This window comes from Notolabrus celidotus, chromosome 17, assembly GCF_009762535.1.
Source record: "Notolabrus celidotus isolate fNotCel1 chromosome 17, fNotCel1.pri, whole genome shotgun sequence".
NCBI lineage: Eukaryota > Metazoa > Chordata > Actinopteri > Labriformes > Labridae > Notolabrus > Notolabrus celidotus.
The window spans coordinates 25,258,327-25,274,477 of record NC_048288.1 but is presented as its reverse complement, the minus strand read 5'-3'; the positions used below and the strand labels follow the sequence as shown (position 1 = coordinate 25,274,477).

At 38.8% G+C, this 16,151-nt stretch overlaps 2 protein-coding genes across 2 annotated transcripts; one reads left to right on the top strand and one right to left on the bottom strand.

Moving 5' to 3' along the window:
• Positions 1 to 1,610: 1,610 nt before the first annotated feature.
• ca2 (carbonic anhydrase II) lies at positions 1,611 to 8,801 on the bottom strand. Its single transcript, XM_034706065.1, has 7 exons — positions 8,592 to 8,801; positions 8,136 to 8,333; positions 6,321 to 6,439; positions 5,609 to 5,701; positions 5,284 to 5,346; positions 5,025 to 5,180; positions 1,611 to 3,148 (listed from the first exon to the last, which is right to left on the bottom strand). Exons 1-7 carry the CDS (start codon positions 8,617 to 8,619, stop codon positions 3,029 to 3,031), a joined length of 777 nt encoding a protein of 258 aa, XP_034561956.1. The 5' UTR covers positions 8,620 to 8,801; the 3' UTR covers positions 1,611 to 3,028.
• Positions 8,802 to 11,612: 2,811 nt separating this feature from the next.
• rbis (ribosomal biogenesis factor) lies at positions 11,613 to 15,636 on the top strand. The gene is made up of 4 exons (XM_034706066.1): positions 11,613 to 11,816; positions 13,235 to 13,350; positions 13,441 to 13,557; positions 13,654 to 15,636. The coding sequence occupies exons 2-4, from the start codon at positions 13,240 to 13,242 to the stop codon at positions 13,720 to 13,722; spliced, it is 297 nt and encodes a 98-aa protein (XP_034561957.1). The 5' UTR covers positions 11,613 to 11,816; positions 13,235 to 13,239; the 3' UTR covers positions 13,723 to 15,636.
• The last annotated feature ends 515 nt before the right edge of the window (positions 15,637 to 16,151 follow it).

Below are 16,151 nucleotides of genomic sequence, written 5' to 3'. Positions count from 1 at the left end.
TTTCACAAGTACTTACAAACTCATAACAACTGAGGCTACTGTTTCTAGAAGTTTCTGAACTGCAGCGGACTTACATTTTACTTTACTAGAGTTATGATGTTTAGTGTTTCTATTTTGCTCCACACTAGTTTTCTTTTCCATAACTACATTTATTAGACAGCTGTTTGATGAGTAATGACTGAAAACATTCAGCTAAAGGAGTGTTATAACATTCTTGTTGTTATTTTATTTGACAGTTTTATAGTTTAAAAAAAATAAATAATAGGACTTAACACGTATTCACTTTCATGCAGAGTTTGATAAGCAGATTGATGCCACTCTTTACTCCATATTACTCAAAAGCTGGGTGCAACGATGAGGGGCTACTAGTTTGGCAATGTTCAAATAAGACAACATCTATCAACTGGCACTCATAATATTGCTAATTGAAAATTTCCACCCTTGATCAAATGTGTAATCCCTCTTCAATGTATCTGTGAATGTACACCACCAGATTGGTACAACTAAAGCTATTTAAACATCAAAAAACAGAGTTACATTTTTATGAGTGAGGTGTTTCAGAAGATTATGTTACCTTTCTATCAACTAACCCTCCTGTTATGTTAGTTTCTCTGTAACAGCAATAATGTTCCTGGGTCAATTTTACCTGGGGCATATTCAATTATCCAAAAGTGCCAGAACCCCATGGTTCGATGATAACTCAATGATTTTTCATAAAAAATCATGTTAAAGCTTTTTTTAATGTACATTGGAAATACCCAAATACAAATACAATAGTATACATGACATAGATTTTTGTTTATTATTATTTTATATTCTGATTTTTTTTTATTTTTATGAAGTGATGTTGATAAATTAACACAAGGCACCTCTTCTGTCACATGCTGCCCAGATTTATATGCTGTATTTAGCTAGTTTTGAAGGCATATATTGCTTAAAATGGACTTTAAAATAGGGTCAATTTGACCCACAACATAACAGGAGTGTTAAGGTAGCTGTTTGTGTCTCTATTCTTCATGCTAAGCTAGGTTTACCCTATCCTGTCTGCAGCTTTGTATTTAGAAAAGTGCTATTGATCCCTTCCTCTAACTCTGCACCAAGTCTACCTCCAAAAAATGTTTTACAATTCCTTTTAAGCAAGGATCAATACCTCTTCTATCACTCCTCACAGCCAGCTTGCTGTGGTTGTTTGCAGGGGTACACTGGAAGATGGAAAATAAGCCTGTTTACTTTATTGCTAAAGATATCAGGGACTTTCTAAGTGCAAAGGTGCATTCCCCAATCTTTGAGATAAGGTGCCAAATAATCAGTGTGACAAATTGGTGTTGAACTTTTGTGGGTACAAAGAGTGTCATAAAGCCACTAAGAGTGAAAGTGCTTTTAAGTTTTCATTTTATTTTGCTTGATGGAGAGATATATGATAAAAGCCTGAGGGGAAGATGTATACATGTAACAAACAGTAGACAGATGAGTTTTATCAGCACCTCATTTGGGATATTTGTGTTCTGAACATAATTGCTTTCAAATGTTGAGTAATTGGATGGATTTTAACATATCAATATCAATATGATGCTGAATTGTATAGAAAGAAGGAGAACAGAAGACACTTGTTAGTCATAAAATATATTTATTCCACTAGTAAAACGTCCACTTCCAAAAAAGAATGACAACAACAGAAACTCATGGGACGGCCCTAACAATGATTGGCATAAGGCATTTAGCTTTTCTTTTTAACTAATTACAATCTTTCTGGAAAATACAGAAACAACTTCTTTATTGTTTAAAGATGCAAATGGGGCCCAGACCAGCGGACTTCAGGAACCTCATGCAATCTTTTGTTAATGACTTCCCTATACACGGCCTGACAGCGGGCTGACGCTGTAATCTTATCTATTGGCAGGTTCACTCCTTCCTTGGCTTCCTTGGCAGGTTCATTTCTTCCTTGGCTTTGTGCATTAGTCACTATGGTATCACCCACAGGGCGACTGTGCGTTTTAAGCTTTAGCACTCGAAACATTCAAATCCACACATTGCAGGTTTTTCATTCTGCAGAGGATGTTTTTTTGCAAACTATTGCAATATTGTCATCAGAATGCAGGTGATCTTTTGGTTACAAAACAATTTAGGAAGCACTTAAGACTTAATTTGATAACCAGTCAGGCTAAAAAAATTAAAATTATAAAAAACACAACACGGGTTGACATACATGAAGATTTAAAGATTACACTGTAAAAACTGAGAAACAAGCCGTCGTCATGGTGTTCAGTGCTAGAAAAGCTCTGTCCTCATGTCCTTGGTTACTCTACACTGAATTCAATAAGCAGGTCAGTGCCTATAGGCATCATGTCTGCACAAGGTTGTGCATGTGGTGTTGTTTGTGTGAGTGTGTGTGTGCCAGAGGGGGATTTTCCGAGTCAATCGGTTGTGATGGAGGCGGCTGCAGCGTTTCATTAAGCTGCTGTGATGCAGAGGCTGGCAGTCAGCCGGAGATTAGAGACAGACGGGTAACGTGTGTGTCCATATATGCATCATTTTATCTGCACCTTACCCTCCTCACAGATGGTGAAATAGTTTCATCTTCCCCCTGCTTACTCAGCTTGCTTCCTGCTGCCTCATGAGCACCATTTTGACTACAGTTCATCTTCATTTTCAGTGTGGTGTTTCTGCAGCACGCACAGCTGTAATGCCTCTTTTAAAAAAACTGGCACCAGATGCTAAATCCGAGTTAATGTGTCGCAGCCACTGTGAAGTGTTTGTCTTATAAAATAAATTATGACAGGGTATCTTTGCTGGCTTACAGACATAAAAACAGAGACACAAAACCTTGCAAGAGCTCCACCTCACATTTACACAGCCCGGCGTAAAAAGCAACGGGCCACAGGAATTTAATTTCTTTTCAAAATTGGACGGAGAGAGATATGTGTGCTTTGTGGCTCACTGCTACAGAGGTAACTCCAGGCGTTTGACTAAAGGTCGGGGGAAGGGAGAGGGCAAGAGGGCAAAAAGGGCAAAAAAGGGGGAGGGGGTTTTACTTGAAGGAAGCACGGACGGCGCGACCCTTGAGCGGCTGGGGGGGGCGGTAGTTGTCCACCATGCAGCACTCGGGTTCGCCTTCACCGGAGAACAGCAGGCCGCGGAATTTTGCCATCTGTGAAAAGAGAGAAGACGGTTGTGTCACTCCTTCTGACCTTCTGTGACTGTCACTCACAAAACACATCACTAGTCTCACCGCAGAGACACAGAGTTTGATAAAGAGCCCAGGACTGTGGAATAAAGTTTAGCAGCTGGTTTTGTTGATACCTACAGGAATACTTTAATATATTGGTTAAAAAAACACCCAAAAGTGTCACTTCGTGCTTCAAATTTGCGGGGAAAAAAACCTACCTATCTGTGCTTTTACATTCAAGCTAGCAGCCAGTTAGCCTCACGTAGGCAATAAACTGGAAGAAACGGCTAGCATGGCTGTCTAAACTAAAAATCTAACTTTCAGCGGCCCTAAAGCTCACTAATTCAAATTGTATAGCTTGCTTGCTTAATCCATACAAAAAAACGGTGTTAAGATGTTGTATTGGGCTGATTTGTTACTTCTAGTCATTAAGCTAGGTTTAAGCTAGCTGGGTGTCGCCTGAAATTTAGCTAACGGAGCTGTGAGGGCTATAAACCTTCTTATCAAACTAAAAAGTTAATCTTAGGATTTCAAAAGTTGAGTTTAATTCCCTGTATATCTTTATAAAGAAAAAACAAACTAAGTGTACATGTTTTTAGTAGTTTACTTGCTTCCAGTGTAGCCTAAATTTAACACATTTTACAACTTTTACTATTTTAATCTAACTCTACTCTAGTATTTAAAATTCATATTATATTTTATGTTGACGATTGTAAAATCTACATGTTTCGGTAGCGTACTGCTTTGAGTCTTTAAGCTAAGTCTATGTTAGCTAGCTCCGGATTTAGCCTGCAGTTTTGCGAGCAAACTAAAGAGAGCTATCCTCTATTTCTAGTCTTAATGCTAAAATAAGCTGCTTTCTGCTGGAGTTAGCTTTACTTCACTGGTACAGGTATGAGAGTATTTTTTCTTAAATGTCTAACTATTGTATCACATCAGGAAGAGTAAGTCAGTGTCTGAAGGATGGTGTAAGATGTCAAGAGATTTGTCATTAACTGAAGCTGAAGAATGAGTCTCTGGTGGTGCCTCAGCCACTTGAGTTTAATGTACACAGTGACTTATTTTTAACAACTGGTACAACATAATTCTGCATGTTTGCTCTCAAAATGCTCTAATACCTAATTATTAACTAATGGCACTTATTACTTGATGGTTTACTTTTCACGATTAACTTCCAAGTCCCCTGACATGCCTCATATGGCACTGAGTCTAAAGGTTATGTCAACACTTCTCACATGTTTACCCTTGAGACACCTACTCACAGCCATGAAGTAAACATTTGACCATGCTGTGTTAATTTTCACATGGTCCATAGACTCTAACCACAAGGACAAACCTGTACACAGAGGGTGTTAGTTTGGATTAATGGGTGGTTTGAAGTCAAACACCTTTTTCAGTCGAGGGTTTAGCTGTAATTTTAGAGGTAAATACTCAACAAATGCAGGTATGTGTACTGTGGTTGCTCAGTTATGGATGAAATCCCACAGTGAAGGTTTGTCTCTTCACCCACTGAGTGTGAAACATGTGTGGGTCGAACACTTCCTGTAAACTCCCCACATACTAACACAGACATACTGTGGTGATGCAACCTCACCAGCCTGTATGTGTGTGAACTGATGTTTGCTCTCGTTCCCTCCTGTCTTTTTTTAACATTTTGAAAGTGAAGGCATCTGTATCACCTTTCCCCTAATACAGAGGCTTCCTCTTCTCCTTGCAGCCGTGCAGCTAATCTGAACAATTAAGCCCTTGATTTAGATCGTAGTGTGAGAGAGGATTTGCAGACAGGGCTATTCTAGACTGTGGGCATGCTGCCAATCCCTTTGCTATTGCTGAATGAGCTCAGTGAGCAGAGACATACCTGCTCACAGCTGACACTGATTGGCTCCTTGCAGACAATCCAGGTGACGCTTTCCAGCAGAGGGGGTGTGGTCAGAGAGCCATCATAGGTCCAGTAGTCCAGACAGCTAGGGAGCAGGGTGGAAGGATCGAAGCCTGCGAAAGTAGTCTGCTTGCCCTAAAGAAAATTAAGAAAGTTAAAAGACGTACAGTCACATTTATGATCATAAACCTTTAAAACCCAAGGATCTAAAAAAAACACTGTTTTTATACAAACTTACTTTGGCCTTGATGGAATCAAAGGCATCAAGAACCTTCTGGAGGTTGTCGTTCTTAGCCCCGATCTGTAGAAGAATGATTTACACAAAATGTTAAAGGTAAACTACACCATCATCAGCAAACAGCATCATCACATCGCATCTGATACTCTGTCTGAGGACTATTTCACCACCAGCAGCTATTAACTATTAACACCTTATTATGTAATTATCTACCTCAACACCAGAATCTAAACTAGATAGTTATCTGTGCAATAAAACGGTGTGCAATACTAGTATTAAGCATTTCTGATTCTGATTCAGATGAACTACATGTAATGCTACTGACCTTCAGGAATACTCCAACAACAGCAAGACCATCAGGCTGGCTGGCTGCCTCACCAAAACTTGGGTATTTGGTGTTCCAGTGCACCAGATGGAGCTGGAAAGAAAATAAAATAGAATGGATGAGTGTTGAAACAGAGTTATTTAAAGTAATGTCATTGTTGTAATGCATTTGCATAACCAGAGAAATCCAGCTGGCAAGAATTAATATACATAAAATCGTATAAATTGTTTGGAAAAGAGACAGAAAGTAGTACAAAGAGGAATTGAAAAAAAACATCAGAATATGCTAATCAGTTTCAAAATCAGTGCAGTTTAGAGTTAAACATCCCCAAGTCAAATTTTGATGACTCATTCTGCTCTCTGGGGCACTTACTAATTTTGCAACCAATGAAACCCTGAAATGTTTAAATATCCCTCCCCCGTGACCCACATGACCCATGAGCTAGCTGGCAGTCATGAGTCCTCACTGTGTTTATGTTTGTGGTGTCACATTCAGCCTTTTTTGCTGAATGTCTGCAACTAGTCTCTGCCTAGCTTGCGTTTTTAAAAGAAGCTTAAATGTGCTAAATCATACAGCCCTCTTCAGCTGTGATATTTCAATTTAACCTACAATAAAATACAGATTAATCTAGTCTAGTCAATTTCTACAGGTAACAAAAGAAGGCTGTCTGAATATGATATATCATCATCGTGTTAGCTCTGAGTATCCGTACCTCAGAAGGATACTTGGTCCCGGCCACGGTGTGCTCACAGCCTCTGTCGTCAGACTTTCCCCAGTGGAAATGAAACTGCTTGAGCCTGTAGGTCCCTGAGATTGGTCCGTCTTTCAGAGCTGCAGAACAGACATACACACATCAGCTCATTCCACACAGAGTGGGCAGTGATTCTTCACTCGCCTCAACTGTGCAATATTGTTTAAAAAAATGACAATGATAGAGTTTTAAACACACAAGGAATAAGTTAACATGGGTGAGTAAGACTTGAGTGTTTATACACAGAATCACAGATACTTGTGTCACTGACAGACTTCCTTTTATGTGGAAGCAGACTCAGTTCCTGTTATGCAAGACGGTCAAAGTGAGCGTCACAATCAGTCTGAAGTGATGTCCAGGTATTGTTAACATCAAACCTCCCTTCAGTGTTACATAATGGATCTATTTGCAGTTTACAAAGTTGTCCAAACAGCAGCAGATAATCCAGTATATTGTGTTATTTTTAGTGCAGGGTTACAAAAGACACACACTTAAACACACACGCTGCCTTCTCCGAGCAGGATATCTGAGTCTATACGGTCGCGCTGAAATGATAAGGAGGTGCGGAGCTGAGGTTGTGTTGTTCTTAAAGGGATTATTGGAAAACAGAAGAGGGTATGATAGTAATCTTTTCCACTGTACACACTCATAGTGAATAACATGATGTATGACTATGACAGGCAGACTTAGCCTGTCCTTTATTTAGAAGGGCACGGTGGAAACTAAGCACTGTGAAACATGCAGGAAGAATTAAGAGACTCTAATTCATCTAGGTCGCATTCTTAGAAAAATGAATTTACATCTTGATGCGTGTCCAGCTGAAATAATCTGTGTGATTGTGTCGATTATGTAATCTTCATTATCTATCTCGGTCAGCTTAACAGACGACTGGAGCATCCAAAAAATCCTTCACACTGAAGAAGCACAAACAATCGCTCCTCTTTTGAATGCAACGGAACAAAGCGGAGGAAGAATGCAGGGCCTCCATCTTTTATTCTAGGGAGGAGAATGTTGTGTTTAATATTTTTAGTTAAAAGTCTGATGAGCTTATTAATGCATTATCCTGCGAAGGCTTATTTCAAGTGTAAGGGAGGTTGTTTTTTTTAAGATTTTGACCTCAGTGCCAGAAGAAAAGAGTTGGCGTGGGAAAGGTTTAACAGGGGTTACATTACCAATTCAATTAGTGTGCCTGCTTTGTGCTTAGCATTTGAATGGAGCCCCTGCAGCCTATTCACCAAAATTGCTCTTATTAGAAGAGTGAAATTAAAGCAACACCAAAATAGAAATGTTAAATACATTTTCTTTAAATATTTGATCGTTTTAAGTTTACATTTTTTAAATAAAAAAACACTTTTGTTCACCTCTTTGTTCTCTAAATCTCTCTAGTCTGAATCTATGGTAATAAATAAGTGCATCCATATAGATATTCATTATAGTAGCATGCGTGAGTCCTTTACTCTGTCAGACCTGCAGAGTAAAAACAAAGCAGCATCCATTTCACCTTAATGCGCATTTTGGACAGGAGGCTGCTGCATCCTGTAAATCAGCATCAGTGCCCTGATGGTCTTTGTCTGCAAACCTGAGTCCAAAATGCGTCTAGCTCCTCTAATCTATTTGCGAGTAATTCGATTATGATGTCAAATAGAGGAAAATATTTTGTTTTCTTATGAGCAACGCGATATATTACAGTGCGTATATTTCTAAATCAGATTCTGGATAGTTGATATCAAGCCGTGTTGGCTCTCCGAAGTCATACAATATTCATGTCACACTAACTTGAGCTGTCGGAGTCATCTGCGAAGGTCACTTGGAAGGAATGTCCGTTGTTGAGGATCTCGAGGCAGTTGGAGGGGTCGTACTTCAGGTTGAGCGGCTTCAGCCCCGCGTCGTAGGATGCTGCACCAGGGACGATGTCAATGGGAGACTGGCGGACTCCATTGGCAATAGGGAAGTTATCGGCCCATTTGTCAGGTCCTAGAAATAATAGGAGTTTGAAATGATGAATTTATTGCATAAGCATGTTTTTAAATGAGGTTAATTGCGCATTTGGGGGGGTGTTGGTGCTTAAATGCGCATGAAACCCCCCAAATGCGCATAATTAAGAAATCTCTGCAGTGATCCATGTTTCCATTCATCCCGCACACTCTCTGCTGGTATGACTGGTTTTTAACATTCCTCTCAGAAATGTCACCCCTACATTACAGCATGTGTACGTGCAATTAGGTGCCTCACCGTTGTTGCATGCGTATCCCCAAGACATTCTTGCAGTGTGGATCTATGAGTGTCTGTCTGTAATCCCCAATAAAACGAGTCGTTCCCTAAGTGCAGAGCAGCCAGTGCCCTCCACCTGACAGCTGCAGAGCTTATATAGGGTCCCCAGTGAGCGGTGTGTCTGTCAGCCTGTTGTTGGCCACATGATGTCCGCGCAATGACCGGGAGGAGTTTTAGATGCGCCGCAACGCAGCGCTGCAACACTGTGGATCAATGAGGATCTCTCTCTCTCTCTCTCTCTCCTCTCTCTCTCTCTCTCTCTCCTCTCTCTCTCTCTCTCTCTCTCTCCCTCTCTCTCTCTTCCTAATCTCTCTCTCTCCCTCTCTCCTATCCCCTATCTCTCTCTCTCTCTCTCTCTCTCTCTCTCTCTCTCTCTCTCTCTCTCTCTGCGGTAGTAAAGTCCTCATTAACAAGCCTCAGTTTAAGCTGCTGAATAATTCCCCTCGTTCAACATACCGAGCGCCTTTTCCCACCTTCCAGTTTACGCGTCCGACTCGCCTGTCATGACAGGAAGTAACGGAATAACGTGGCAGCATGCAGCCGCGTGTCACCTTCAAACCGAAAGCAGTGACACAGATAATATCACTACAGACCTTTAAGTCGTGACACAATTAAATTCATGATCAAATATTGACCAACTTGTTGGGATTTGGGAGACAAAATCGGTGAACATCCAACAGAAATATAAGCAATAATTATTGTAATGTAATAATTAAAACAGCACAGTTAATATTAAAGGTGTTTTCTGGAGTTTAACAGAGTAGTTGATTGATTTTGATATTAAACTACTGCCACCTTGAAGTCAGTCATTATTAATATTTAGGACTGAGTCTAAGGAAATTAGGACGGACTTTTGACCTCAAATTCTCCAAACTAGACAATTCAAAATGATAATAAGTCATGCATGTTGAATGAAAATGTGTTAGGATATCATGTCTTTTTTTGAAAGAACTGTTGGATAAGGACTGACACATTATCTTCCCTTTTCTTGCACACAGACAGATAACAACCTGAAGGCCTGTTGCACACGATTTGACTATCTATGATGCTTCTGCTGCAGTTATGCACATCTGATGATTTGCAAGAAAGCTAACTCTGTGTCCTCTGATAGCTACAGCACAATGTACAAATCATGACGTGCAATTGTTAAGCTGTGGCAATGTTGGTATGTATATTCTTCACAGGTCTCAATTTTATGGGAAACTATCATAAAGTGCCCTGCTTATCTTAATTGAATCAAACCATGAGGTGAAGCAGTGTTTGTAAATATAAATGATCAAAATAACAGAGTTTGCAGGTGATCCTTTAAAATGCAGCATAAGGAAAACAAGGCCTAAAGCTGCTGCCTCTCTTTAAGAGTTGGATTACATCCTAGTGGTGAGTGCAGATTTGAGTACAAAGAAAGCTCACAGTTTTCAGAGGAAACAGACACCTGTTATGAGCTGAGTTGTAGTGGTACCATGGCGCCACCTGCTGTCTTTTAATGAGACTAAAAGGCTTGTCATAGAAAACCAATTTTGAAGTGTGAAGCCCTGAATCTGTCTTTATATTTTGTGTGGTTTACCATGTGGATATGCAAGAAAAAAACAATACCAACAGTGAAAATTATTTTTAATTAATCAAATGCAGTAAATATTGCAAAGGAGTATAGAATAGAATAGAATAGAATAGAATAGAATAGAATAGAATAGAATGTACTTTATTAATTCCTGAAGGGAAATGCAGGTGTCTGGCAGAAACAATTATAAAAATCCCATAAAACAAGTAATTCAGGTGTCTGTTAGCTCATCTCCCATTGATTAGAGAGTTATGAAGCCTAATGGCTGCAGGGATGAATGATTTTCTATACCTCTCAGTCCTGCAGCACAGAGAGATGAGCCGTCCACTGCTGCTGTTTCTCTGGTCCACAAAGAAGTTGTGAAGTGGATGATCTGTGTAATTTAGAATGGCCTCTAGCTTCTTCTGTGTGCATCTCTCCACCGCAACCCCCAGTGAGTCCAACCTGGTTCCAACCACAGTGCCACCTTCTTTTTGTGTTTTATACTGCTTCCCCTGCAGCAGACTGCAGCAGAGAATAACACACTTGCCACAACAGACTGATAAAACATCTGCAGTATCTTACTGCAGATGTCTAAGAATCTGAGCCTCCTTAAGAAAAAGAGGCGGCTCTGCCTCTTCCTGTAGAGTGAATCTGTGTTAAGGGACCAGTCCAACTTGTTGTCCAGGTGTACACCTAGATATTTGTAGGATGCACTGGGAGGTTTTTTTTGTTTTTTTTTTGAAGAAACCTTTATTGAAGGTGTTGGATAACTACAATTATTATAGGAAACTTGCATACATATTACAATGCCTTTAGAGAAAATGAAATAAATCACAGAGCTTTATCAGACATTACATTATAATTCTTGATGAAATGATATGATTAACGAGAAAAGATAGTCAAATATAACTAATAAACAGGCTAAAATGGTGAGTAGGACTGTTTTAATTATGTAATTATTCATTTCAAGTTTCAGTATATTAAAACATAGCCTCAGTGATTTCCACTAGAATGATCAAGGGATCACCATGTAAAACAAAATAGCACAACAGTGAGTTGCTTTCATTGCATTTGTTAAATCAGATTTTAAAAATCAAGTAAAAATATTTGCTCCAGAACGATCTGCTCTTATTTTGAAAATTTTAGAACGGAAGTGCACTCGGGATTATTTTTTATTTTGTTTTATTTTATTTTATTATTTACCGAAATTAACCTTACTTAAAATAAAAAAAATAATAGTAAATGTCGACGTTATAGCACGGCCAGTAAAAATAATTTATATTTGATGAGACGAAAAGGGGAAATGTACATATATGGTCAATCACCACACGTTTCCGCCTTAGCCTTTCCTTTCTCTTTCAAAATAAAGGCGCTTTATGTGGATAACTTAGTCGACAAGACTATGTGCACTTCACATAGTGTAATTTTATATTTGTTCAACAGAGACAAACTTCTCCCTTTTCTTTTTTGTCAGTCTTTCTTTGTAACACCTAAAAATGCCTCTAATATAACAACATCCATGAACTGCAGCTGGTGGAAACCATGGAAACCTGCATTCGTCGCACATTAGTGACGTAGTTAAGGAAGCACGCTGGTACCAGCAGCACATGAGGATATCAACACACATTTGTTGCTCTGTGAAAACGGTGAGTTAGTGTCTTTATCTATTGTTTTGTCGCTAAATCATGGTCGCGCTGATTTTGTAGGACAAAAAGTGAAATCAAGGAGCTTTTTTTATTATTTTTAAATGTGAGATTAAAACACGAACGAAGCCTCATGTGTGAAACAGGCAGAGAGCTAGCTAGCAACAACATTTGGTTATCCTCTCAGTAGAGTAATAGAGATATGGATAAAGCTTCAGACTCATGACATTTGTTTACATGAGTAAGAAGTAGGACTCTTGTTTGTCTGATGGACTAATACATGTCAAAGCTGGGACACAAGCAAAGTGAAGCTAAAATAAACAAGAGATTACACGTTCTAAGACCATCTATTAAGATAAGATAAGATATTACTTTATTGATCCCCCGGGGGGGAATTCAGTTGTTACAGCAACCCAGACACAAGTACAATCAAGAAGAAGTTTCAATAAGTAAAATAAAATAAAATAAAATAAGTAAAAATAAAAATATATAAATAAAGCTAGAATACAATTGAGATATATACAGTGTTACAATGGAATTTAGATTAAATAGCAGTAATTACAGGCAGTATTAACAATGATTCAGTAGTGAAAGGTTGACATGGTGTGATTATGGTCTGGTAATGACAGATTAAGCAATAAATAAAAAATAAATGGGTATATAATATGACCGTGAGTTGTAGTTAACAATAACATAACAAAAACATAACATAATATATTGAATTATTAGCCAGTATTATTGGGTCAAATGTGCCATATTTTATCTTGTCTTATCTTGAAATGTATGATCAGTTATATGATTACTTTTAGTGGATCACACTCATGTGGGATGGGCCCTCAGTTTTTGGACTTTCCATATGATATCTTCAGGTAGGTTAGGTCAGGTATTTGTACCCATAGGTAAATTTGGTTCCCAGTGAGTGCGTCAGCTTCCCTTTTAGGAACAAAATCCACAGCATAAGTAGGACAAAAAGGAAAAAAAGAGAATAAAAATAAGTTAAAAATATGACTGCAAGAAGTACAATTAGAAAAAAATGATGAAGCAGCTTGTTGCTCTCCCTTTCAAAATAAAAGTCTCAACACTGTGACGCCTGGAGATTTGCTGCAAAAGTTTAAGTGTCTGAAAGATGTATTGCTTTAATTTCTTCTGCCCGACTCTGAAAACTCTTAAAGTTTTTGAGACTTTCTGCCCCCAGGAGTGAGCTTTTTTTTTTTAGGAGTAAACCGAAGTATTACTAATCGTATTTTAGACCATTGAGCCTGTGTGATCAGTGCTGGGAAAACAACTTTAAAGCAGCCAAATACAACACTTTTAGATTTGAAACAAGTGAAGGAGAAAACTCTGGATAAAACCGAGGCAATGGAGCTGAAATTTAATTTCTTCTTGCTGCCTTTCCATGCTGATCGTTTTTCTCCCCCCAGGTATCATGGGAAAGAATAAACAAAAAGGGAAAAAACAGAAGAATGTCTTTCAAGTTGCAAACAAGCACTTGAAAGTAAAGAACAAAGCCAAACCCGTCACAACAACACTCAAACACGTAAGATCTCTTCCTCTTGTTGTTGTTTTCTTACTCATTCTTGTTTGAAGTCCTGTTTCACCTGCTCTTTTATAATTTGTGGCTTTACAGATCAATGCGGTGAAAAATGAAAAAGTGGAGAACCTCAATCAGATCTTCACAGAAGTCCAGAGGGATGTTACAAGTGTTTCCAAGTCTGTTGCTCCAGAACCAAAGAAAAAAACACAGGTAGAGACGCAAAGTCGTCACATTTCCAGCACTTCTTTTTCATCTAACATTTAAACTTCTTTGATGTACTAAATAATTACTCTTCTGTCTTTTCAGATCGTCAGAGAGCCACCAAAGGAACCTGTAAATATTGACAATGCTGCTCAACTCTTCTCACAGCTGTAATGGACTTTGAAAATGAGGCTGTGGTTAACTCTGGGTACAAACAGTGACCTGCTGTTGCACTGTATTTCTCTGTGTTGGATGTATGAAATGAAGGAAACTTCCAATTCTTTCTGACATTTCATGCAAATATGAGGGCTGGGGATGAGTTGGAAATCAAAGAGGCTACTCTTATAACAGTCGGACCTTGTTTGTGATTGGAACATTGTGTTTCAAGCAGCTGCCGATTGTTAGATGGATTTTAGGAACATCAGATATTTTATGCAGAATTGTCTCCGCTTTATAACTAATTGTTATGTTTTCTTTATCAATATATGTAATGTATATGTTGATTATTTTCTCCATGAATGAAGTAGATTATATAACATCAGAAATACTACAAAATGAACAATACCGTTTTAAAAAACCCAAGGTGACATTTTTTCTTTTTTTTTTCTTTATAATGAATCCGTATCAGTCTAACCTTTTATTTTATAGAGGAGAAGACAGTTGGTAGCATAGGAAACTGGGAGAGGGTGGGGGAGTGACATGCGGGAACGATGCCGCAGGCTGGAGTCGAACCAGGGCCACCCCCGCAAGTCCGCGCCCACTAACGTGACATCTTAAGTCTTCTTAATTTAGTCTGGCTGTCCGTCACAACCTACAAAATATTCTGTTTACTGTCACATGTGACAAATCATCAGAAAAAAATTCACGAGAGCAAGTACAAGTACAAATGTTATGCATGTCTTCTTAAAAAATGAACTGCTGTAACAATAATTAGTTGTGTAAGAATAAAAAACAATCTCATCTTGCCATCTTTTAACAGTGGAATGTATCACTCGATCTGAATATTTGATTTGAAAATTGATAGAAAAGGGAATTTTTTCGGAATCTCTAAATCATTTCATCTGCTATTATTCCCAGTCAGCAACCTCTGGCCATGTGAATTGAAGCCAATGTGGAAGTGTTAAAAACTGCAGTTCCTCGAGTGTCCACTTGAAGCTGGAAGTACCAGAAACCACATACACACCCATTCAAAAAAGACGATCTTTACAGCAGAAATAAACATGGTTACAGACAGGTATAAAAAACGCGTGTAGTCTGGATAGCTCATTTCTCGAACGGCACAAACTTTCCAGATGTGAATTTAATCATAAGGCAGTTTTGAAGATATTAAGATTACAAGTTTTCCATTATGAGAGTCACAGCTGACTTGATTGACAGGCGGGAACACTGTAGCACTTGGCGAGGAGGCTCAAAGCCCGCCTCTTTACCTCACACTAGCTCAACAGAAGTTAGGTTGAGTCAGTATTTCTAATACGGCTCCCGCCGACTATTTGCTTCATACAACGCTTCAGAAACAGATGGGTGATGTCACGGATACTACGTCCATTTATTACACAGTCTATGGTGCAGACATTATAATTTACTTGATTATCAATTCAAGTCAAAGCAGCTGCTTTTCAATATAATTGAAAGGCATCAATATTAATCTCAATCTGTTGCACAGCCAGTAAACCCCTCACATGGGCTTTAGCATAAAAACTGCATATTGAAAGTGTTACCATCTTCACTGAGCAGTGTACTTGAGGGCGCCTTGCTCTTCGTATTGTAATCAAAGGCAACTCAAAGGAATCTGAAGAGAATATTTTCCGACAAACGACAATGATGTTTTGTACGTCTGTTCAAGCTTCCCCCTCTTTGTTCTCATGCTTTCATGCCTCTGATTTACTGTAAACAAACTCACAAAGGAGATCATTGCAACCACTGTGTGAAGTGATGAAAGTATTTCCTTCAAAGATTTTTTGGTTCTTTTGTAAATTATTAAAATTTCACGTTGAAGTCATCACAAAAGTATCAAAGGATTTAAATGAAGAACTCTCAGGTGTGCAGAATCTTACAATGTAATGCAATAAATTCCTCCTGCAAATGGCACTTGTGTAGAGTTTATTGTTCATTTACTTTTTCATTTAATGATTAGTTTGTGTGAGCTGCAGACTGAACCAATCTCCAGGTGTTTGTGGTGTTTTCTTCATGTAACAAAGAGCTCTATTTCATCATTTCACACCATCATTTCTGTTAGGAGTATCAGAAGATGAGGTATAGATTTTTCTGCTCCACCTGTGAGCACTGGGCTGTTATCGGTATGCTGCGGCTGTATCCTCCTGTAGCAGCTTGACATCAGAGGTCATGGGGTACCTGTGCTCGGCTGATTGCTTGTCTCCTTGGTGACCTCTGACTGAGTTAGTTGGTCTATAAATCTGGGGCAACAAGAAAGCAGGACCGAGGTTGGTAAACAAACCGAGGCATGACTGTGCTGACATCAATAAGAGAAGAATACCATTTTAAAGGAGGTGGTTTGAGTGAAAATCTTTCCCTTGTGCTGGAAGTTGAAGTCAACTAAAGAGCTAAGAACTTTACATTAATTGGTTTGACCTTCCCTTTTTGAT